The sequence below is a fragment of the Phytophthora sojae genome (genome assembly GCF_000149755.1).
Source record: "Phytophthora sojae unplaced genomic scaffold PHYSOscaffold_9, whole genome shotgun sequence".
Classification (NCBI taxonomy): domain Eukaryota; phylum Oomycota; class Peronosporomycetes; order Peronosporales; family Peronosporaceae; genus Phytophthora; species Phytophthora sojae.
The window spans coordinates 756,916-779,534 of record NW_009258123.1 but is presented as its reverse complement, the minus strand read 5'-3'; the positions used below and the strand labels follow the sequence as shown (position 1 = coordinate 779,534).

General features: G+C 57.2%; 4 protein-coding genes across 4 annotated transcripts; 1 reads left to right on the top strand and 3 right to left on the bottom strand.

Annotated features, from left to right (window-relative positions):
• Positions 1-1,285: 1,285 nt before the first annotated feature.
• Positions 1,286-1,656, top strand: PHYSODRAFT_338403 (hypothetical protein; the record flags this gene model as incomplete). The annotated part of the gene is made up of 2 exons (XM_009536201.1): positions 1,286-1,375; positions 1,444-1,656. The coding sequence occupies 2 exons, from the start codon at positions 1,286-1,288 to the stop codon at positions 1,654-1,656; spliced, it is 303 nt and encodes a 100-aa protein (XP_009534496.1).
• A 13,848-nt stretch (positions 1,657-15,504) lies between these two features.
• On the bottom strand, positions 15,505-17,808 carry PHYSODRAFT_523403 (hypothetical protein; the record flags this gene model as incomplete). Its single annotated transcript, XM_009536200.1, has 1 exon — positions 15,505-17,808. The coding sequence occupies one exon, from the start codon at positions 17,806-17,808 to the stop codon at positions 15,505-15,507; it is 2,304 nt and encodes a 767-aa protein (XP_009534495.1).
• Positions 17,809-20,353: 2,545 nt separating this feature from the next.
• Positions 20,354-20,584, bottom strand: PHYSODRAFT_288453 (hypothetical protein; the record flags this gene model as incomplete). The annotated part of the gene is made up of 1 exon (XM_009536199.1): positions 20,354-20,584. The coding sequence occupies one exon, from the start codon at positions 20,582-20,584 to the stop codon at positions 20,354-20,356; it is 231 nt and encodes a 76-aa protein (XP_009534494.1).
• A 1,099-nt stretch (positions 20,585-21,683) lies between these two features.
• On the bottom strand, positions 21,684-22,061 carry PHYSODRAFT_435644 (hypothetical protein; the record flags this gene model as incomplete). The annotated part of the gene is made up of 2 exons (XM_009536198.1): positions 21,684-21,900; positions 21,943-22,061. Coding segments are annotated over 2 exons (336 nt in total), but the record flags the coding sequence as incomplete, so codon positions are not given.
• Between the last annotated feature and the right edge of the window lie 558 nt (positions 22,062-22,619).

Here is a 22,619-nt window from a genome sequence, read left to right as displayed (position 1 = left end):
GGGCTACCACAAGCACATCACGTGACCCAACTAGGATATGGAATAGATGGATCACTCCAGGAGGCTCAAGGCCGACGCCGGTCCCCACTTAACTGGACTTGAGTTGATGGAGGCCACACAGACGGCTGTCCTTCGCCGTTGATGTTCCCTTAGCGTCCCGCTGTCGTAGTCTCGGGTCCTCCGGATTTCCGTCGGCAGGCTTGGCCGAAGTCACTTGCGCAGTACAGGGAAAATTGAACTATGTTTGTCTTTTATCAGCTACTTCTCTCTCTCTCTTACTTCTTTCTCTTCTGCATTCTTCTTCGGGCAAATATCTTCTGTTTACTATGCTTGAGGTCAAATGTCTTGTCTTGAGTATACCTTGGGTTCAGCGGTCCAAACTTGCGATCGGCTTGCGATTCCATTGTCACACGGCGTCGAAAGTACCAATTGTGGGTCCTTAGACTTGGTTTAGTATGGTGCAGGACTCCCTCTCGACGCCTCGAAAGTATCCAGTCTGCGCATCCACAATGGTTCTTCAAGGTCACGCATCACTTGCAGACTGACTTCGAACTGACTCGAATCCCTGAGAATCAGGTGACACTCAGGGTCATCTTCCGAAATCCTGGGAATTCTGAGGAATCTTGAGGAACTGTAGGGATTCTTGGGTGTTGGCTTGGGAAACACTTAAGTTCAGTATAGAGAGTCTGGATTTATGGTCCAAACCGAGAGAATCATCTTTGGAACTCTGGGCCACCTGCACTCAGGGAGGTGAACTCTGGGTCATCGTGTGGCACTCTGGGTCATCGTGCGGCACTCTGGGTAACAAGTCTGCTGCATTACAGGCTCGCCTGTATCTCCATAATGCCACACTTCTAGCGGATTTAGCGGCCTCCTGCGCATGATCATGGTGGTAGTGGGTTGATTCTCAGGGTAATTTGATCCTCTGGGGCACTCTGAGCCACAGCAAGATGAGGTGTACTCTGGGATACATTCGCCAGAGACACTTTCCGCCAGACTTTAGGCACTCATCGTAAGGGAAAGTCCGCGGCCGGACTGAGTGTTCTCTGGCATCCTGGGCGTGCACTCCCAGGATTCACACTTCCAGCCAGTTGGGCCCATCTGCGGTCAGGCGCTGGATTCATCCCAAGAAATCACTTCTCTCCCACAGTCGCCATCCATGTCACACGGGTACAGCTGCGCCGTATCCAAGTCATCCACCAATCAGCATCCGATACAAAATCCAAGTCACAGAGGTGACGGCACATCGTCGGCAATTTTCTGGGGACCGCCTCGTGTCAGGATCATGGTGGAGGACGAGGTGGATCTGCAGGATCTGGTCACGTTGAACCGACTGGATGAGATCCTGGTTGTGAAGAGTAAGGAAGATGCTCCCGTCGCTCGTGTATCACCTGTGATACCCGACCACATGCCAGATCCAGATCCAGCCCTACTGTCTTACAGGAGGAAGTAGTGCGGGATCTCAGGATCGCCAGGATCCGTCAAGCGCAGGACGAGGAGGCGTGGATCTCCGGCCTAAAGAAGTACCTGGTGGGCAATATCCAGGAACTAGCACAAGAGGAGGCTAGCTCCTATAGCGCTATTGCGATGGATTATGAAGTGGATCTCAACGACTTGCTGTTCTACTGCCCTCCGACGAAGAAGAAGGAGGGTTGATGAGGCTGGTGCTCCCGGAGACCTTGCAACAAGACGTGCTCCATCATTACCACGTCAGCCTGGAAGGGGGTCACCAAGGAATCGGCCGCACCTACCAGCGAATCCGGGATCGCTTTCACTGGAGAGGTTTGTATCGGAGTGTTCAAAGATATGTCGGAGAGTGTGTGGATTGCGAAACGGGCAAAGGACGACCCACGATCCAAGGAGAGTCGCCTGGGAACAGCCAAGCCACATACCCGTTCCAGATTATAGCGATGGATCATATACCGTCGCTGCCTAGATCCAACAAAGGTAATACCGAGTTGTTGATCTGGGTGGATCTGTTTACGGGATACGTGATCGCGAAGGCCAGTGACTCCATAACTGCGCAGACAATCGCGGAGTCCTACGAAGAGTGTGTGTTTCAGACGATTCGGTGCTAGCGAAGTGATCCGGCACGACCGTGAGCCGGGGTTCATGGCGGACTTCTTCCGATCCTTCAACCGGATCCTGGGTCAACGACAACGTGCGACGATGTCATACAGGCCGCAAGCGAATGGAACCGCCGAACGCATGGTGCAAACAGCAACTCGCGCTCTGAAGATGTATGTGCAGCATCTGGATCAGCGCGATTGGGATGATTACGCGGAGCGTCTCACCTTCGCGCTTAATACTGCCCAAGATCGGATCCGAGGAGAAACACCATTTTACTTGGTACATGGCTGGGATCCGAGATCCACACTTGAAGCCACAATCTCGGTAGGCAATACTCGCCGCCAGGATCGGGATCCACGGCGGTGGCAATACAAGATCCAACGCTATTACCAACAGGCGCGGGCAGAAGTCAATATGCGGCTGCAGGAGGCGATCTCGGATCGGGCGTATCGGCATAATGAAGAGATCCATCCGCACCAGATCGAAGTTGGATCTAGAGTCTGGCTGTACCTGGATCGCGTTAAGGAAGGGTACACTCGCAAGCTGGCGCATATGTGGGATGGGCCATTTCGCGTGGCCGAGAAGATAGGTGAGTATGCTGTGCGGATCGAGTCCCCGGGTACGGAGTATCGGTTGTTTCCTGTGGTTCACGTCTCCAAGCTTAAGCTGGTGAAAAGGTTTCCAGACCGGCCCCGGATCCAGCTAACCGAAGGTACCACAGATCGATACGATTTTAATGAAGCGCTATTGCCGGAGGATAGCTGGATCCAGGATCTAGAAGAGGACGAGTACGAAGTGGAGAAATCACGGACATGAGGACTGGAAAGCGCACTCGTTATGGTCGGATTCACCGTGAATTCGTGGTACACTGGCGTGGATATGAAGATCCATCCTGGGTGGATGAAGCGGATCTCAACTGTGGCGCTATACTACATGAGTTTCTGCGGAGCCGCACTAACCGGAACCGGTTCGGTGTGATGCAGTCCCACGAGGAGTAGCGGGGGCTGCGGTCTCCTGGAATGAGTTGGTCACTTTGGGTAGAAAGTGTGGTGATGGATCTGCAAGGTGGTTGGATTGGGAATTTTGTATTTGTGTATGGAATAACAAGGGGCTCGTTGCACTCGAGTGAGGTGGAAGAAAGAAAAATCTGGTGATGACAAGGGCGCCTCAGCTGAATCTAGAGTGGTGTGTAGTTATGGATCTGGATCGCAAAGAGGCGTGGCATGGATCTGGATCTACAGACTCGAGCTGTATCGGAGTGTAATATTGGGTCTGGATCGCAAAGAGGTGTGGTATGGATCCGGATCTACGGGCTCGAGCTGTATTGGAGCGCGAAGGTGGATCGGGGTAGCGAGAAGCGGACTGGGTTGTCGTGACATGAGGAGCGATGTCGGATCGGACACGAAAGAGAAGGCACGAACAGAAGCGAAACGAGCGTATGATCGCCGACTACAACATGCAGAAGTACATCCAGTTCCTGCGTAATTAGCTCAACTGCAAGGATCTGTGGATCTGGATCTACTTGAGATCTGGCACCGTGGATCCAGCCCTTACTGGTCGCCAACTGCACGGAGATTGAAGAACTTGGCCGGGAGGCGCGCAACGTTACGCGCAGGATGATATTGAGGAGTGTCTCGGTAGTGGTTGCGCCATGGATCTTCATCGTTACACTCGTCCAGTGCTTCCAGGAGATCCGTCGGTTCCGGCCGGTTCAAGTTGGGGTCAGTTAAGTTAGCTTGTCGTGATGCTAGCCCTGGATACCAGGTGACGGAGTCGGCACGCCTGGGGAAGTGGAGGCAAACTCGAGTCAGATCCGCGACGGTCGTCTCCTGGAGATCCCGTAGGCGAATGAGTTCAGGATCGGCATGCGCTTGGACTGCTTGATCCAGACCCGCCAGGGTAGCCATGTGAACGGCTCGAAGGCGGTTCAACTCCTCGCGAGCTTCGCGGTGCATGCGCTGATGGGCACTTAGATCCTCTTGAGCCTTCACGAAATTCGGTGTGACCTCGGCCAGAGACGTACGACTCCGATCCCGATCCAGAGTCTGAATTTCTTGGCGGTCCGCTGGGGGAGCTGGATCCCTGGCTTCGAGCTCCGCTTCAACTCGTTGGAGAGCCTCCTGCGCACGGCGTGAGCTTTGCTCGGCCAGGTTCCGCTCGTTGTTTGCATCTTGCAAGTCACGCTCTTGATCAGAACTCCGACGCTGAAGCTCTTGGATCTCGGCGCCGGCCAGGGCTACTTCGGTGGCCAGGTGATCGTTATTCTCCTGCAAACGATCTCGTTCGCGCTCAATCCGCTCAACGTGACGCCGCAGATTCTGGATCTCGCTTGCCTGGTGATCCACTTGACCTTGAAGCTGGAAGGCGCGAGCCAAACTGGCTGCTGAAGTGCCCCCCCGCCGCGGCAAGCGGCGACCTCCGTTCGCAAGCTGCCCAGCTCCACGTTTTGCTGTTGCATGTGCGCCCGGGCTTCATCCAGCTCCCGCGTCTGGTGTAACAGCAAGGCGGCGACCTCTTCTTGGTCACGAATGGCGGCGTCGCGCGCAGCGACGAGAGCGCGTAGTTCTTCCTCGCGCCCGTTACGAGGATCGGGATCGGGTGGATCCGGCGCAGACGGATCCGCGCGGCGGCTGCTGCGGGCCGACGACGCATGGGACGCACTACTCCTGGTATCCGACATGTCGGCAGCCCTGGGAAGATGGAGAAGTGGCTAACTGTACCCGGAGTGCGTTGGTCGGCGGCAACTACGGTCAGGAGGCGATTGTGGAGAAGCGCAATTCCCAGAAAAGCGTTATGGCAGTGGGTGAGACAAGTGACGAATCTGGACCTCGGCACAAATCCGGAAGAGTGACAGTAAAAGGACGCAGATCCAACGGGTGGATCTGGATCTACCCTACCCAGATCCAAGCCTCGGATGGATCTGGATCTAGACTCGGGTGGATCCAGGATCCAAGATCCAACGTGGATCTGGATCGCACTGAATCCAGACTGAGATGGATCTGGATCTGGACTCAGGTGGATCCAGGATGCAAGATCCAAGGTCCAACGTGGTTCTGGATCTGCACCCAGGCGAAATCAGGAAGTTGTGGACACCGGTTCGACGGCATCGGCCACTAGTAGCGAGAACGGTCCCGGGAGATCGGCTACGGGCATCTGTTGCATCTGCCCCGCTTGCCACGGTCTCGAGCCCTTCCCACTACCACAACGGTAGCACTCCCGGACGTACTCCGTGACATCCTTCCGCCATCCCGGCCAGAACGCATGCCTCCTCACCTTTTCCAGAGTCTTCGTCATTCCAAGTGAGATGACAGAACGTCAGAGTGACAGTAGTGCAACACGGTCTCCATATACGGTAACGGAACCACCGGAACGGTCAAGGACCGTGCAGGTCCGACTCGAGCTGGAAGATTCACACGCCGCATCAATAAACCGTTCCGTACTTCATATCGACTTCCCATCTTGACACCAGTCGCTCGCAGGAAGGGGTCGAGAGGCAAGGCACCGTCCAGCAGGAAAGCCACCAGAGCCTTGATCCACGGCACCTCTTGCTGTGCTTCCACGAACTGTTCATAGTCGAGGCCAAACCGGTCCACAGGAAATATCGGCGCGTCCGTTTCCGGACCGCTGTCAACGTCCTCGTTCGGAAGGTCAGGTTTGTCATCATCCATATGTCCGTCCGCACGTTCACCAGCAACATCATCTCCGTTCACAAGTTCACCGTTTGTACCAGGCTGCTCTCCGACTGAAGCCGGAAACGCGTCATCGACCGTACTTTCAGGATTCAGGAGGTCGCTCATCGTCAGAGTACCGTGTCCATCGGCAACCGTGACAGTCCGTCAACATGACCCAAAGAAGCACCATGCTTATGATGCACTTTGAACTGGAGGCTCGAGAGCTCCATCGCCCACCGTGCAAGCTTAGAGTTCGTCGTACGGTTACCGGGGCTGAACACCCACGTCAGCGCCTGGTGGTCCTTGTACAAATCGAACTCACGTTTGTCCAGGTAGCAGCGGAACTTCCTCGTTGCCCAAACAACTCCCCAACATTCAATTTCCGAGATGTCATCTTGGTTGTTGATCCAGTTCTTCTGCGACCCAGCCAACAGCTTACTAGCGTAGGCCACTACACGGTCGCGACCGTTCGCCTCTTGCATCAAGCAAGCGCCAACAGCGTACCGTGACGAGTCCACGTACAACTTAAACCGTTTCTTGCCGTCAGGACAGACTAGTATCGGCGGCTTCAAGAGCGCACGCTTCAACTGTCTAAACGCAGCTTCACAGTCCTCGTTCCACACGAACGGTGCGTCCTTCACCTTCAGCCGTTCCAGGGGCGCAGAGATAGACGCATACCCCGGGATGTAGCGACGGAAGTAACTCGTCAGACCCAGGAAAGAGTGGATCCCATGCACGTCCACTGGACGCTTCACGTTCATCACGCCCTTCACCTTCTCGGGATTAGGCAGGATCCCAGTAGGAGTCACGATGTGCCCCAGGAACGCTACTTGACCGCTCCCCCAGTGACACTTCTTCATCTTGAGCTTGAATCCAGCCTGCTGGAACCGAGTCAGCACTTGGCGCACACGGACCAGATGGGAAGGGAAGTCCTTGCTGAAAATGACACAGTCATCGAGATAAACCAAACAGATTCGCCACTTGAGGTCCACCAAAACGGTCTCCATCAACCGTTCAAACGCTGGGACAGCGTTGCAAAGGCAAAACGGCATCACTAACCATTCGTACAGACCGTATTTGCACGTGAAAGCGGTCTTAGACACGCTGTCCGGGTGCATCGGCACGTTCCAGTAGCCAGAAGCGATATCAATCGTCGAAAACAGTTGAGCGTCGCCCAACACGTCCAGAATATCATCAATCAACGGCATGGGGTAACAGTCCTTCACCGTTACCGCGTTCAACTTACGGTAGTCGATGCAGAACCGTATTCCACCGCCCGGTTTCCGAATCATCAGGACCGGGCTCGCCCACTGTCTGTTCGAGAGTCGAATTAGGTTCAGCTCCAAGTACTGCTGGATCTCCGCTTCCATGACTTCACTTTCAGCCAACGAGACACGGTACGGCTGCTGCTTGATCGGAGCACTGTCACCGGTGTCGGTCTCGAATTGCAACAGATCCGTCCGTCCGGGCTTCTTAGAAGAGTCCACAAACATGCTGCGGAAACCGTTCAGTTCTTCTTGGAACAGTTCCTTCTGGTCCGGCGACAGTTTAGACTCCGATAAATCGGCCTTCATAGCTTCCGCTTTGTCGGGCGGGATGTCCGGCTTCGTAGCGTTCACCTTCTCACCGACGCCCACTTCGCGCGCCTCAGACACAGACGCTACACGCTCCTCCTTGAGCTCATCACCTTCGGCGGGTACCGCTCCCTTCGGACCAACCGTTTGACGCTCCGCACCCTGCGGATCGACCGTTGGCGGCTCGAAAGCCGACTCCGGGATCGCGGAAGTGCACGCAATGACCGTTCATTTCCGGATCCAGTACTCATCCGTAGACGCATTGCAAACTTCGACGATGACCTGGCTTCCTCGACCGTGCACAGCGACCGTGCCACACACAGCGTCGGAGGCAGACCTAACGACCCTTCGACCAGAACGGTCGCCTTGTCGACGACAGCACTAACGACCCGAGTCATCACGATTGCTTGGCCACGCGGCGGTAACCGCTCCGACGTCGCCATCGTCGTCATGTACGACTCCTGCACCATGGTGAAATCCAGCTTCAACACTCTTCAGAGTCAACGTCCGTTCCGAAACGTCTATCACAGCGCCGAACGCTCCTAGGGCATCAACACCCAGGATCGCATCGACGTGGAGGCGGTCTGCGACCAACAAGCTCATAGACACTTCGACCGTTCCCAGCCGGAGAGAGAGGGTAATCCAACCACGGATCCGCAACTTGTGCCTTGAAAAGCTCCTCACTAGGCCTTCGTATGGTTCCAGCGGCTCGGACGACCGTCCTAAACGCTTCAGCACGCGTCGATCCTCGAGACTTAGAGTAGCGCCTGTATCCGCTAGCATTTGAGACGGTAAGCAGTCAATATAACCGCTCGAGAGAGCCTCAAAGTTGCCAACAGCACACACCACCCGGCGTCCGTCCTCAACGGCGCGATACACGACACACTCATCTCCATCTTCATCACAGAGTCCAAATCCGTTAGGCAAGTTGACTGTGACAACTTCCACGAGACCGGTCCTTGGTAACGGTGTCCGAGCAGGACGCTCGCATCGTACCCCCTCAACGTAATGAGAAATGTCCTCTTCACGCTCAGGGTAGAACTCCACGTTTCCCAGTACTTCGGCATACGGGTTGTTCAACGACGAAAAGACAAAGCAACCCTTCTTCTCAGGCTGACGGCGACGGCGGCGCCTAGCACTTGGCATCCTCGACCGCCCCGTACGGCCCCACAGATTCGTCCACACTTGACCCGCGTTCTCCTCGAAATACGACTTGATACACGGTTTCAACCGTTCCCAGCAATCTCCCTTCGGACCATACTGCTCCACATCACGGTTGACGTGCTCACGTAGCCGTTCCCAATCGGGATCAGGCACCTTGTCACGCAACGGAGGAACCTCCACCGTTCCTCCTTCACCCTTCAGCACTTCTTCAGGACCGTGGTTTCGGCCTTCATAGCCCCTCGTCTCATTCAACGTGCGGAACACTGCCTGGCGCGCGATCGCTCTCTTGATCTTCGGATCGACGCGTTGTACTCAACTTGGACAGAAATCCCTTCTTCCACCGAGACCGTTCATCCCGGATCATCGGCAGGGCGCAAGCCATTCTCGCACACGAAAGACTCGCCGACCGTGTTAACCACGCTTGTGACCGTTTCATCTTCAGAATCCGACCGTTCGGAGGAGACATCAGAGCGGCGGGTATCGTTGCCGACGCCTGACCGCTCCGAGGCCTTCCCCACCGTTCCACTTAACGCAGCTTGTTCACCATAGACGACATTCGCCACCGGAGTCCGGAAGTCTCGGTTCGCACGCTTGGCTTCCTCCGACTTCTCCAGCATATCACCGTACCAATCTTGCCAGTACTCAGGCGTTCCAAAGGAGTCGGAGGCGGCTTGGCGCGTCCACCCCAAGACCTCCGAAGAGATACCCAAGAAGCGAGCTAGCTCTTCCGCAGACGGTTCGGTCTCAGCTTCAGCGTTCGGCTTGACACGCTTCAGCAACTCGACCTCGTCCAGCGGATACAACCGGTCCTCCAGCTCCTTGTCGTACTCTTCTGACATTAGTTCCAGCGAGACCAGACGTCTTCTGCCCTGGCTCACAGTCATCCATAGGATCCAGTTCTTCGTCCGTAAACAAACAGTCGTACTCCGAGGCTTCCTTGGTCTCGACCGTGTCAGTCTCAACCGCCTTGGCCTCGACCGTACCGTTCACCTTCTCGTCCTCAGCAAGTACGGTCCCTTCCTGCGTCCATGCTGCGAACAGGCAGTCCGACGCGTCGTACCCTTCATCCTCCCATACTTCCAGGGGCACCACCACTTCCTCCGGCGACGTCACTTCGACCACCGTACTTCGTTCATCGCGCGTCACTGTAGGAAGTTCCGACACGGTACAATCCTCAGACATCACCGTGACCGTTGTCTCCCCACCGTTCCCAACCTCATCACACCGTTCAGGGCACGCAGCGACCAGATCTTCGTAGGCCACTTCGGCTTCCTTGCCTTCGACGTCCGCAACCAATCCTTCTCCTTCTTCATCCGTCCCAACGATCTTGAACCCGACTTTCTTTTTCTTGTTTTTCTTTTCAGCAGATGAAGCTCCACGCATGGCAAACACCGGTTCGGTCTGCTTCCTCGCTGCATCCACAAAAACATCAACGGTGGTCAGCTTCACGGTCGCGATCACCACCACTCGAGCCATTTACTAGACAAGAGGAAGGAGTGACTCTCTCCTCCCCTTCCTCCCGCCCCCGTCATTGGTTCGAAGCGGTTTGTGCGGACCTGGTCCTCAGATCCTGGGCCGCCCCACGGAGTGCCACAATGCCAGGACACGCACCGATAAGGTGACCTTCTTCCTCGCAGAACGCGCACTTGGTAACGCTATGACCGCCGTTCCGGCCGACCGTTCCCGGGCCGCATTGGTAGTTGTTGGGTCCCGCTTCACACTCCACAGCGATATGACCGTGAGCGCCACAGTTGTGGCACGTCATGGACTGGCGGCGGCGGGTCTCTCGCGAGTGACCCACGTAGCCACACCGGCTACACACAGGCGCTCCCTCTTGCGTCCGACTGTCAGCTCCCATACGGATTCCTCGGACCGGTCGACTGTTCCCACGAGGACCTTGACCGTTCATTCCAACGCCAGGATTCGAAGTCGTAGCCGAAACGTTGGGCATGCGGTTCCGCGGCGAGCGCGGAGGCTGCCAGCGGTTCTGCATCATCTGCTGCTGCCACTGCTGCTGCTGCGTCATGAACGTCGTCATCTTCTCCGCAAGCACGCCCACAGCCGCCATCGGATCGTTCGCGGGCGAGGCATCGCTCCCGCTCGACTTCTTCTTCTCGTCCGAGAACTTGTCGTCTTCTTCAATGGGACGCGACATCTCCTTGGCCAATAGCCATTCGCAGGCCTCCGGAATGTCACGCGCCGGTCCCGAGTCGAGACATACCAATATGCGCTTGTTTCGGAGTCCGCGACGGAACAGCTGATATCACATCTTCCTGTTCGGATAGTCCAATGAGTCAGAAAGATCCGTCACACGGTCACCCCACTCCTCAACGGATTCGCCACGCTCACGGTGAGCGGACTGCAACCGTTCCTAGAGCTGGTCATGAGGAACAGGTTGTGGAATCGGACGCAAACGTCTTGATAGTCGAGTTGTTCCACCACCGTTCAGCTTCAGAGCCCTTGATCTGTTGTCGGAACACTAACAGCCGAGACTGATCCGGAAGGTGGCTGGTGTAAGCTTCGAGCAGCTCCCAGAAGCCACGCGCCTTGTCCATGCTGGCCGTGTCCGAGTAGAAAGCAGGTAGGACCTTGATCGCATTGGAGACCATAGACGACAAGTCGCGGTCGTTCCGAACGGTCAGGTTGTTCATAGGGGCACGGTAGCCACCGTTCCGAGCTTGGGTAGGCATCGGCCGTCCGTTCGTTGAGGCACTCACCGCAGTTCTGACAGGTGCTTTGTTGTGCACGACTGTCTTCACCGGTCCCCTCGGTTGGGTCTTCACCGGTCTCATAGGTTGAGACTTCACTGTAGGCTCCACTTTCACCTTCCGTCCCATCTTCACCGTGGGCTTCGGCACCGTTCCCCAGCCACCGTAGCCTCCTTGTTGGGCACCGACGCTCCAGCCAAATACAGGACCAACAGACAGATGCTTCTCCGTTCCCGTGTACATCGGGATGAAGCCACTCGGGGTCCTCTGCTGCTGCACTTCTTCGGGTTCTTCTTTCACGTAGTCCGTGTAGTAGGACGGTTCGTACGTAGTCGGCGGCCCTCTACCGTGGCCGACACTGCGGCTTCCGACAACGCCGCTGCGCAGGCCTCATCTGCAGCTACGCCCTCTGCGGCCGCTGCAGCTGCAGCGCGCGCACGAGAGGACGCGTTGCTCTTCGGCTCCGAGTCTTCGGACAGCGAGGACCAAGCGCGGCGAGCTCAGTCCAAGCGCCACCGGCTGCATAGCCCCGGGTCTCGCTCACGGTCGCCGGCGCGTCCACCTCCTCGTTCGCCGTCACGGTCGCCGGCGCGTCCGCTTCCACGTTCGCCGTCACGTTCCCGGACACCCCCGCGCTCCCGTTCTGCTTCGCGTTCGCGTTCACGCTAGGCCTCTCGTTCGCGTTCGCACTCGCCTCCACGCTCGCGCTCGCGTTCTCGCTCGCCCTCCTTGGCGTCGACGCGTTCGGCCGGCTCAACGCGTTCGGCGCACGCGGCGGGGTCGGCGCACTCGGCGGCCTCGCGTCACTCTTCTCCTGCACGGCCGACGCACTCCTCGCCGAGGGGCCGTGCGGCAGCCGGAGCTGGACCAGGCCCTGGTCCGGGCGATTCGGGCGACTCCAGTGGCGACGACTCGTCCGCATCCTCGTCGTCCCGCGCCTCGTCCTCGAGCACCGCCTCCAGCGGCTCGACGGGGAGTGCTCCGGCGGCGCCCTTCTTCGACGCTGTGATTCCGCCTGCCGGAACTCCGTCTGGCTGGCGGCAGCCTCGCTACGCTCCTTGGCCCAAGCGGGTACGACGTCTCCGCCTTCATCTCATCACCGTGCAGGAGTTGCGAACGCTCTTCCTGCCGCCGCCCGGCTGGATCATTCCGCGCCGTGTTCCCCACGCGCCTGCGAACTGGAACCGCGTCCTCGTGACTCTGGCCAACGTCGACACGCTATACGCGAATCGGCCAAGGGGGTACCTCCCTCAAGCCGCTGAGGCGCTTCTCTTCGCGTCCGGCGACGCGGCGTTCCGCCCATTCCTACGTCGGCTCCGGCACCACATCGAGCACTGGGCTCAGGCGTACTGGGAGGCCACCCATGCAGGGCGGGGCGTGGAAAAGGTGGCGCACGGCGCGCAACTCGCGTCGCTCACACGCGGGCAACCACCTCAACAGCCTGTGGCAGCTGGTGGTCGGGCTGTTCTAGCAAGGGCTCGCAGACATGGACCTCTTGCTGGACCCAATGATGCTTCACGTTCCGCACGCGAACACGTCGATCGGACGGTGGTATCCAGGCCTCCAGCACGCGACGTTGCAAGCCGCGCTCGACGACATCGACGCGCAGGAGCCCTGGCGCCGGTTCTATCGGACGCCGCTCACTGTGGCCGAGATGGACGCCAACGTACGCCGCCGAGTCACGCGCGATCACCCCGCCTTCCATGTGCCGCGTCTTGCAGGTAAGTTTGTCCAGAAGGTTTGAGTCTTGGCCCATTCCCGTCGCGGGTCGCGACGGGTATTCCTGGACGGGCTTCAGCTTGGAGATGTGGACGACGGGGTACAGCTGATAGGGCGTGCCCGCCGTCTCGAGGCGCACTGCGAACGCGCTGACCAGCTCGGCGACACGGAAGGGTCCGTGCCACATGTGCGCGAGTTTGCGCGCATAACCCGGCTTCACCCGATCCAGGTACAGCCAAACTTGCGAGCCCGTCGCGATCTCATGTTGCGTCGCGTTTTCGGTTTTTCGACGAGCTCTCTCTTCGACGGCCTCTCGGACTAACTCCAACACTTGTGTCCTTGCCACCTTGTAGTGTCGCTGGACACGGAGCCTCCACCGCCTCGCCTCGGCGTCCCGGGTCGACGTGTTCCCGACGGCCAGCGTCGCTTCCAGCGTCGACCGAGGATCCCAGCCGTGCACTAAGAAGAACGAGTTTTCGTTCCTCGTCCGGTCGTGCGACGTGTTTAGCGCGAAGGTAAGACGCGCGGCGTATTCGTCCCAGTCGCGTTGATCGACGTCCGCGATGTACATCTTGATCGCTCTTGTAACCGTCTGCACCATCCGTACTGCAGCACCGTTGGCTTGGGGACGATAAGCGAGCGTCGCTCGCTGGCTCTGACCCATGAGTTTGCTGAACGCCTTGAAGAAGTCGGACATGAAGCCCGGCTCGCGGTCGTGGCGGATAGCCTCGCTCGCGCCGAAGCGCCTGAACACCGCCTCCTCGTACGCCTCGGCCACCGTCTGCGCGGTTCGTGACGCATTCGCTTTGACCACGACGAACCCCGTGAAGAGGTTGACCCAGACTAACAGCTCTGTGTTGCCTTTGTAGGATGCCGGCAACGACGGAGTATGGTACATGGCAATGACCTGGAACGGGTACGTCGCGACGATGTTGCCCGGCGACTCGCCCTGGATGGTCGGCCGACCCTTTCCCGTCTCGCAGTCGGTGCATTCGCCGACGTAGCGCTGGACGCTTCTGAAGATCCCTGGCCAATGGAAGTGGCGCCTCACGCGTTGGTACGTGCGGCCAATACCCGAGTGTCCGCCTTCCAGGCACGCGTGATAGTGGTGGAGTACATCTTCCCGAAGAGTCTCTGGAATCACCAGCTTCATCATCACATCGCGATCCTCGGCGGAATCGTCGCTTCTCGGCTGGTAGTAGAGCAGTCCGCCTTCGCCCTCTTCGTACTGAGGCGCAAGCTTTTGGTAGTTCTTCACCTCGCGCCGAGATAGGTCTCCGGCGTCGCCGCGGAGATACTTCTTGAGGTTGGCGATCCAGACTTCTTCGTCCTGGGCGACGCGGATGCGGTCCAGGCGCAGTCGTTGCACCACCAGCTCCTCCAGGACTTCTGGAGGTCGGACCATACGTGTTGTCGTGCGTGCGGCAGCCGAGCGCGTCGTCACCGCGAGGACTTGTGCTGTCCCGCGTCCCGTGTCCATGCCTTTCCGGCGGGTTCATCTGCGCCGTGCGTTTTCGCGCCGCGATTTTTCGCGTCGAGATTTTCCGAGTCGAGGTTTTCCGCGTCGAGATTATCCGCGTCGAGATTATCCGCGTCGGGATTGGCTGGAGACGCCATCTCGGGACTCGATGCCCGTGATCGGATGACTTCTTCCAAGCGATTCAGCATCTTCATATCTTGAATCTCCTCGGGGCTGTGCGCGTTGCGGCCTCCTTGACGCTGCAGAGCTTGTCCAGCCAGCATGTCGGCACTCGCGTTCCAGTCTCGTCGTACGTGGAAGAGTTCGTGGTGCGGCCACGCCTGGAGTGCGTTTCGCGTCTTTTGTCGCCGCAGCTTCAACCCCGGGGACTTGCAGTCCATCTCGTCCCGCATCTGCCTGATGCCAAGGTTGGAGTCTCCGCATACGACGAGTCGGGTGACGTCGTCGAGCTCCTCTAGAAGAGAGCATCCGAGCAGCAGCCCGCGGTATTCCGCCTCGTTGACCGTGAGGTCCGTCGCATATCCCGACGCGGCGCACTCCAGCGGGCACCATGAAGTTCATTCCCAGGATTGCGTGTTGGCCGACCAAGTCGCCGACCCACAGGTGCATGTAGTACACCAAGTTCCCAGCCAAGGTAATCTTGACTCTGGTTCTCCCCACCGTGTAATATGTCTCATCACGAATTCCCACACACTCTTGCGTGATCTCCGTGTCAATCAGGCAGCCTACCTCACGAGCAAAGGTGGTGTCCAGGATGGACACCTCGGCACCTGTGTCGAGCAATAACACAGCACGGCGGTTGCTCAGCTTTCCATGAATCTTGGCCTGCTTGTACAACTTGTGCGGCGCGTAATGTTTCCAGTATCCGCGTCGCTCTCCTGGTTGCAAGTCGATCTCGTCCAGGGGTGGTTCACGTGCGAACTCGTCGTCCGTCGTACGTCGGACCGCCGAGATTCGCGGCGCGCGTTCTTGCGTGGTACGTTCCGGGTTGGATTCACATGTATTATCATTCCGGGAAGTCGTGCTCTCACTAACCACCTCTCGCGACTTCTTGGTCACATATGCATAGACGGAAACAGGTCGCTCGTCTCGTACTGGTTTCCAAGCCAGCAAGCGTCCTAGTTTAACATCTTCTCGGCGGCCGGCGGCAGCATTCCCGCGTGTTTATTCGGGTCAAACCACTGGCGCAATTGGTTGAAGAACTCCTCCATCGAGCATTCTCCGGCTTCGTGCACGTCACCGCAGGCCTTGCACACCCTCAAGCATCGCTCCGTCGGGTTCTGGCCACCACACTTCTGACACGTCAACAACTTCCAGCAGTCTCCTTCGACATGGCGACGTGAACCACAGTGGCGGCACCGCGGGCGGTCGCGTCCCGAGTCGTCGGGATCGAAGTTGCGACGCGCCGGCTCTCCCGGCGGGGCCTGTCCCGCGACGAACAACTGGGCGCGTTCTTCGTCCGCCTCGTCTTGGTCGCACTGGCGATCGTCGCTGTCGCGACTTTCGCGTTCCGAGTCGTACTCGTCCGACGCGACGTGAATCGCATGCACGGCGCGCGCCGGCTGAGTCAGCGGGGTCGGCGCCTTTTGGCGGAACTTGTTCGAGCCGAAGAGAGTCTTTTTCTGGTGAGCCAATCCACGTTGTCGGCCACACAGCTTCTTCTCCAGCGCCTCGGAGTCGGCGACCTCCATCAGCGCGAGACGCGAGGCGAGTTCGGCCTCCTGCGTGTTCAGCGTCCGGATGAAATGCTCGACGTGTTCGCGCTTCTCTTCAGTCGTGCCCTCGGCGTATGGGATGTTGGCCCTCAAGCCCGCGACGTTGAGCCGGTACAAGTAATCCAGAGGGGTCTCGTCGGGGCGCTGAGCCGCATGGTAGTAGCGACTGGCCATTGACACGCCCTTGCCGCAGTACTGCACCCGGAATTGCTCCATCAGCTCGGTCCATGATTTCTTGACCTTCTTGGGCAACTGGAGATACCATTGGCGCGCAGGACCGCTCATTAGATCGCTGAACTGCCCGCACACTTCTTCGCCCGTCATCCCGTCGCGCGGCGCGGCGGACTTCAGACGGTTGAGCCACAGTCTGGCTTTCTCTTCGCTGGCGTCCCGTCCCGAGAACTCTTTCAGCTCGGAAGATGCTGAGAGGCGTACGCGGGCGGGGGCTACGCCGCCGGCTGTCGCCGTCGAGACGGCGGCCGTGGTTCTTGGCACTCCGATGTCCAAGTCGAACAGGTCATCGGGGTCCTCGTCCGCGTCGCGTCGAGTTCTGGACATTGTCGAAGAACGCGAACTGACCGACTCCGTGGCAACATCCGCTGCCTCCTGGGGGCGAGCCACCGTGGGTGTGGGATTCGCGGGCGGCTTCGGCCCCGTCGGAATTGCGGCTGTGTCGGCGCGCGGGGTGTTCATCACTGTCGTCTGCATCAGCTTGATGATAGATTCTCTCAAGGCCTTGGGAAGCACCTCCTCGGCGGGTTTCGTCACCTCTGTGCGTGTGGTCGCCGCGGATAGCTGCATGACGCTCGGCGGCCGGTTCATGGGCATGCGCTTGGGCGACTCGAAACTGCTGTCGGAGTCCACGCTCGATTGGTATCGAGGTGGAGGCGAGGGCGTGGTCGTCGAAGTCTGGGCTGGACCCGCCGAGGGGCGCGGCGCGTCTTGGCCCGTCGCGGAACTCGTCGCGTCTTGTTTGACGGATCCGGCGAGAATCGTCAAGGGCTCCTGCACGACGCGAACCGCACGTAACCAAGATTTGAGGTCCCAATCGCACAGCCTCTCCATCTCGAAAGCCCCCAGCACGAACCCCGAGTCACGCAGCATCTGGAAGAGAGTCGGCGCGGCGTGGGCAACGCTGGTGAGACTATCGAAGTCCGGCGCCACGAAGGGGCCTGTGAAGTTGCTCATCAGCATGGGCTTGAGGAAGACCAAGATTGGGTCTTCTTCTAGCAGACGGAAGAGCTCCGTGCGCGCCACGACGTACCGTACCTCCTCGACGGTGTACTGACGTCCCGTGTCCTTGCCTTGCGGCTTGGACAGCGACTCCTCCGCCGAGTCCGGCGCGCGCAGCTTCTTTTTCTTCCTCTTGGGCGGCTTGCGCTTCGTGGCTGCCTTGGCGGTGGGTTGTTGTTGGTCGTCGGCCTTTGCAGGCTTCCGACCGGTAGGACCGCGACTTGCGTCGCGGCCCTTCGCGGCTCCCTCGTCGGGAGCCGCATCGGGAACGGCAAACTGTTCTTCGTAGCCCTCCTGGTCGTCGCTGGACCCGTGGCCTGTCGTGAAGGTTCCCTCAGAGCTCCACGACGAGACAGGTCTCTCACTGTGCTCTCTTGCGGTCGGCGACCTTCCAGCCGAATGTGCACCTGCCTCCGATGCCTCTTGGATCGTTAGCCCGTCATTCGAAGTAGTACTCCCGGGTCGCGGCACCATTGTGGAGTAGCGCCCTCGCAGAAATCTCGCGAATGCGATCTCGCACAAACTCGGCGCGTCTGGATAGCGGTCGCGCCGAGCAAATTATTCCCGGTTGTTGGAGTAGCGTATCTTCGAAATACAGGCCCAAGTCTTCGCAGGCTTCGGAGTTGGGGGTTCTTGTGTTGACGCTTGTTCCTTGTCGTAGGGCGTCGAGCCTTGGGCGTGCGGCGTTATCGGGCCGGCGTTTCCTCGGCGTTCTCGTCGGGCGTGCGGCGTTATCGGGCCGGCGTTTCCTGGGGCTTGTGTGGCGTTATCGGGCCTACACGGGGGGTCTTGTGCACGGCGGTTATCAGGCCAGTGCGGTCCTTCGCCTAGGCAGCGCGTTATCGGGCGCCCACCTAAACGGTATACGTTTAACGTGCCTTTGTTCCAGCACGGGTCTGTGGGGGGTGAGCACCCGAACCAGCAAACGACGTGGGGCCGCGATATCGAGGCGGCTCTACTTGCCGGCGCTTGGTGGTTCCCCTGGAACCTCGGAAGACGGGAGGTCTTTGTGGTTCAGAGAAATTTCGGGACTGAGTCCTTACCCTATCCTATGTCCTTGCTACTGGCTACTCTGTACTACTGCTTGCTAAGCCTACCGCTCTGGGCCTATCCCTACTTCTGTCGTGCTTGCACTGCCGTCCTTCAACCTGGTTTGCGTGGCGCAATCAAGATCTTACCTCGGCTCGTTTTGGTCGGCGGGGGTTAGGGTCGGCGCGTCTTGCTCGGCGCGTCTTGCTTGGCGCGTTTTGCTCGGCGGGGGTTAGGGTCGGTGCGTTTTGCAGAACCGGGTGCGCTGGTCGACCCGTCGGATGATTACGCGTCGCACTGGATTCTGGCACCGTGTCTCACGGCCCATCACCCACGCCGACTTTCCCGTCGAGCTCGGCCCTGCGTCGCGCCCATCAATCCGCGTCGCGTTCCATCAGCCGCGTCGAAGTCCATCACTCGCGTCCCGGCGCCTTCTTCCTCCGGCGCCCGGCGCGCCTACTTCTTCCGCGGGGTACTACACCACAATCACGTTCTCCTTCACTTGCGACCAGCAGGGGAAACGACGTCGACGTTCTCGCGGTGTCGAAGACGTCACAAGAGATTCAATTTCACCGTCCGCACGCAGCAACTGGGTTACAGAAAGCTGCTGCTCCAGCAGGTATCTTCTCGTTGACGCCTCGGGGTCTTCTGGCTCAACTATCCGTGCTCGAAAGGTGAACACTGAACTTCCCCGCGTTGGGGTTGGGCTCATAACCAGAAGCGACCTTGTGTTGCTTGCAGAGTAGGAAGCTAAAGGAACGAGTAGTGACGAGCAGGCAGCAAAGGCTACCTGTGAGGCAGTCGGTGTTTTGTGGAATGAGCTCAAAGCTCCGTTAGTTCTTTCTTGCTCTCTGTAGTCCTTCTTTCCTAACTGCCGGATGTGGTGGTCAACCTCTTTCATAGGACAGCCCCACGTGGGAAAACCTCCAGCACTCTGTGTCTTCACAGGATAAACGACCCACGATCGCACTCCAACGTTGGGATCAATACACATCAATCCTCAACACGAACAATTGTTGTTTATATTATATCCGCCGCTCTCTGTAGTGGATACACATCTTTATCTCTCTTTGTTCATCCATCGTTCTCCGGCAAAAAAATCGCCTATACGAAAGTTGGCACTCGCTACTCGATTGCGTCGGGCACTTGACGTGCGAGGTCAACACTATTCACACTAATAGCGAAGAACTCGTGTTGACTGCGGTGGTTTTCAAGAGCCTATTGGCGAGTCCGAAGCGTGAGGAGATCGTTGCTGAGCTGTCTGCACTCGCCTTTAAAGCTGCTGCGCAAGCTTACGGACGTCCAAGAAGGCTGCATTATCGTGAGGTACCCGACGCTGCTCGTGTCATCGGCAACCCGAAACTGTATTGCAAGATAGAGGTGGCCTTCGCGCGACGTTGTGTTCGCCAGCACCTCGTACCAGTCCTAGTCGGAAGCAACAGCAACGCGAAATCGACGAACAATAAACACAATGTGTTCGTGCGCGTTGTTACCTCATAGCCTTTGCTACTTGCGAATCTGAAACGCGGAGCCTTTACGGCGAGCGGTTTTACCGCTAAACGACTATACCGAAGTCCTCAAGCTGTACAGCTAATACGACCGGGGACTTGTCGAATAAAAAAAATAAAAACTAGCGGTGTTGCCCATACCCGACGTTTTTGAGCTGAAGAGTGCGTATGTCGTACCACCGGCTCTTCACACGCATGATGGGTTAGACGGAAGTGCTAGTGATGATAGCCGTTCTATTATCGCTTGCAAATAGCTAGAGCTCGCGCTATCCGTACATTTCAACAAGTTGCTTGTTCAGGAATCGATACTCACCAAGCTAGGCTTAAGGAGCCTAGTAGTCCTCATGATACGTGATACTCGGAGGCCTCTTGCCTTTCTGCTTGTTAAGAATTTGGTTGGCCTTCTCTCTGTAGGCCTCGTAGTTGGCATGGCTCTGCAGGTACGCAGTGTTTTTCGGGGCTTTTTCGGCATCAATACCCACCTACTTACATATCGCCTTGATTTGCTCGATCGTGAGGACTCTTTCTTCCTCCGACGAGTCCTCTTCATCGTCGACAGGCTGGCGGTGGGTCTTCAGGAGTCGCTGACTGGGAACTACGAGCGAAGCCACTTTGGAGATCTTGGCCTCGTTGGAGTCCGGGGCGGAGGAGAGAGCCTCGCACGTAACAAGGAAGGAAACCGCGAGCAGCACTAAACCTTGAGAGATACGCATCTCGATGTCGGATTAGCAGTGGAAGACATGAGAGCTGGAGAAATATCCCGGCTGGTCGTGCATGCCAGCCCCATCGCAAAATCCTGTATACCATGATGGTAAACAGGGTTGCGCGCTTTGATAATACTAGCCTAGCGCCGCCGCTTCGCGGCGGTAAGTATACCTTAAACTATTGGGCGTGTACGCGCCCCCGTTCCGCTCGCCTCGTCGGCTCGCTGCACTACTTGCTATGTTAGGTTAGTAACACCGAGGCCGGGGCGGGTCCTACGGCCCCGCAATATCGTATTAGGGGGTCGCCTTCGGCGACGGGGCCGCCGTCGCTTCGCTCGGCAGCCTAAGTACTATTATGTGGACAACATTTAAAGTGGACAAAAGGTTCACACAGACTTTCACACGGACAGATCTCTCTGTTAGTTGTTGTAGACTAGCCGAGCGCGAGGGGGGTGTTTTACCACTGAACAGTCGGATCTCACCACTGAGGTTTGTGTGAAGGCCACCAAGCCAATAAGGTTTGCCACCCTAAAATATGAAATGGACTACCCACGCATATATACATACAGTGACGCCAACAATCCTGGGAGAGACACCCGTCAGTAGGGTTCCTGTACTTAAATAGTTACTAAGCGTAGTTGAAGGTGGACGCAAGATATGCACTGAAGATATTATCGCATGGTGCAGTAGGTGTTATTGTGCCACGCTGACATTTATCTTTGTACGAAATGTGTCGGCGCGCCGAATGAATCAGCAACTTCTTGCCAAATAAGTCGACCACTTCCTGCCATATAACTCGACCACTTACTGCCCAATAACTCGATCACTTCTTGCCCAATGACTCGACCACTTACTGCCAAATAACTCGACCACTTCTTGCCAAATAAGTCGGCCACTTCCTGCCAAATAACTCGACCACTTCTTGCCCAATAAATCGACCACTTACTGCCGAATAAATCGACCACTTCTTGCGCTAAGAACTTAGCATGATAATTCATGTTTTAATGTAGGTACTGCATGTAAAGCTAGCATAATTACGTGAAGTCGAAGCAGTTCAATCAAGAAATCGCATTTATTCAATTACTGTCACCTCGATCTTATCCTTTTCAAGCGCCTGGAGTAGAGCCGATCGGAAGTGGCTGGCCTTGGCTACGTTGAAGCTGCTGCTGGTCAGTGACTCCATCTCGTCTGCAATCGATGCCGGCTTTTTTTCAGAGATATAGTGTGCTACCTTGTGCATATAGTGTAGCCTATACACTCCGCAGTCAGACAAATGAGCTTGGCGAGGGCTCGTCTTGTATGCAAATGATTTTGCATCCGCCCTGCTGCTGTGTCCGTTTAGTTTATCTGCTCCCGGGTATAAAAACCACTTCAACGCAGCAAAAATTGCCTCCGAATCGTGGCACCCGCGCATTGAGTTGACGTGGTAGCAAACAGTATCCGCCGGGCTCATCGGATTCTCAATAATGGCAAAACTGATGTGGTCCGACCCTGTAATAGGAAGCAACAAATACCGGTAGAGTCCCCAATTAAAAATGCCTGTGACTTCATCTGGAATTTCTTCGCCATTTTCTTGAAGTCGAAACGCGTTTGCGATTCCCTGGAAGAACGTAGTTCCCAGCGGGCACACCCAAGTGTCAACACTGATCATGTGCTTGAAAATCAGACAATCTATGGCTCGATCCGTAAGCCATTCATCAGGCAATAAACTGTCGAAATCCTTTTGGTAAAGCGGGATCCTCACAGTTTCGTTTTGCATGCTGCCAGCGAGTTGATGTATCACAGTCAGCAAGGGTTCATCACGACTTTTTCGTTTAGTTGATCGTCTGGGACGAGCCACACGCCTGTTGTTTTTAGGTGTTTTGGGGTGGGGGTTGTCGTCCCTTTGATTCACGTTGGGGACACCATGAGCTGCAGGTTTTTCACTTAACTCAGGCTCTTCTTCAGCGGGAAAATTATTTGAGTGACATATACCAGTATTTACGGGCTCAGTTGTGGTAGCCTGGCCTGGCTCCTCACCGACTTCAGTTGTTCTTGATTCAAT